Here is a 1,493-nt window from a genome sequence, read left to right as displayed (position 1 = left end):
GACACAGAGATACAGGGAGTTTCAGGGCTCATGTTACCCAGGGAGGAAATCTGCTCAAAGAAATGCTAGCAAAGCTGCTGAAATGTCCAGAGCTGCAAAGAGGGATAGGATGTTCATTTTTCATTAATTTATAAAAGAAATGGGCATCGGAATATCTAAAGCCCGATGAGAACCTCAGCCTCCTATTCATATGTCTCCTTTTTTCTCTTTGTTTTCCCCCCTGCAGCGATGGAGAACAGGACGGAGTTGAGCGAATTCATCCTCATGGGCCTGACCAATCTCCAGGAGTTGGAGCACTTTCTCTTCGCACTCTTCCTGCTTCTCTATGTGGCCAGCATGCTGGGTAATGGGGCCATAGTAGCCATGGCACTGATGGAGCCCCGGCTTCACACCCCCATGTACTTTTTCCTAGGGAATCTCTCCTGCCTGGACATCTGCTATTCCACAGTCACCATGCCCAAGATGCTGTCTGGTTTCCTCTCGGAATGCCAGACCATCTCTTTCGCTGGCTGCCTGGCCCAGCTCCATTTCTTCCACTTCCTGGGTAGCAGCGAGGCTGTGCTGCTGGCTGTCATGGCCTATGACCGCTATGTGGCCATCTGCAACCCACTGTGCTACAGGCTGGTCATGAGACAACGGGCCTGCCTGCTCCTGGCAACAGCCAGCTGGGTCACTGGCTTCCTGCACGCCCTGATGCACACGGTCATGACCTCCCAGCTGCAATTCTGTGGCCCCAGCCATGTCCCCCACTTCTTCTGTGACATCAAGCCCCTGCTGAGCCTGGCCTGCGGCAGCACCCACCTCAACCTGACCCTGCTCAACATCGTCACTGGGGGCATTGTAGTCATCCCTTTTATCCTCACGCTCCTCTCCTACCTCTACATCATCTCCTTCCTGCTCCTGAAGGTCCAGTTGTGGGAAAGCAGGAGAAAGGCCTTTTCCACATGCGCCTCCCACCTTACGGTGGTGTCTCTATTCTACGGGGGGGCCATCTTGACCTACGTGCCCCCCTCCTCCGGGGAATCCCCTGAATGGGACATGATGATTGTTCTCCTCTACAGTGTGGTCACTCCTGTCCTGAACCCAGTGATCTACACCCTGAGGAACAAGGAGGTGCAGTCTGCTCTGAGGAAAAACCTGCACAGAAAACTCTTCCCAGACAGAATATGAATAAAGGGAATGTTTTGACTCTGCCTCTGCTCTTCATGAGGACTGTGGGAGCTGGGAATATGGTGCAGGCATCACTGGGCGGTGAGTGATGGGACTGTAGGTCCGTGGGCACTGGGGTGCACAGCGAAGGGACCATTTCATCTTTATACATGAGACACTAGGGATTGTAATGCAGGAACCATTGTGCACCGGAAATGTGAATATTGTGCATTGGTCAATACAATCCAGGGGCCATTGTCCATTGGATGCAGGGAATAGAGCATAGGGATTATTGGAGGGAAATAGAGTGTAGGGACAAAGCAATGGTCTGTCAAAGACCTGGA

The 1,493-nt window shown here is 52.6% G+C and overlaps 1 protein-coding gene across 1 annotated transcript; it reads left to right on the top strand.

Moving 5' to 3' along the window:
• The first annotated feature begins 228 nt into the window (after positions 1–228).
• On the top strand, positions 229–1,170 carry LOC112107199 (olfactory receptor 12D3-like). Its single transcript, XM_024200815.1, has one exon. It carries the CDS (start codon positions 229–231, stop codon positions 1,168–1,170), a length of 942 nt encoding a protein of 313 aa, XP_024056583.1.
• The last annotated feature ends 323 nt before the right edge of the window (positions 1,171–1,493 follow it).

Source organism: Terrapene carolina, unplaced genomic scaffold (assembly GCF_002925995.2).
Source record: "Terrapene carolina triunguis isolate 2854851 unplaced genomic scaffold, T_m_triunguis-2.0 Scaffold8650, whole genome shotgun sequence".
NCBI classification, from domain to species: domain Eukaryota; kingdom Metazoa; phylum Chordata; order Testudines; family Emydidae; genus Terrapene; species Terrapene triunguis.
This window is presented reverse-complemented; position numbering and strand designations above follow the sequence as displayed.

Bases quoted from the DNA above. Each gene is read 5' to 3' on its own strand.
- LOC112107199 (XM_024200815.1), top strand. From the start codon at position 229: ATGGAGAACAGGACGGAGTTGAGCGAATTCATCCTCATGGGCCTGACC.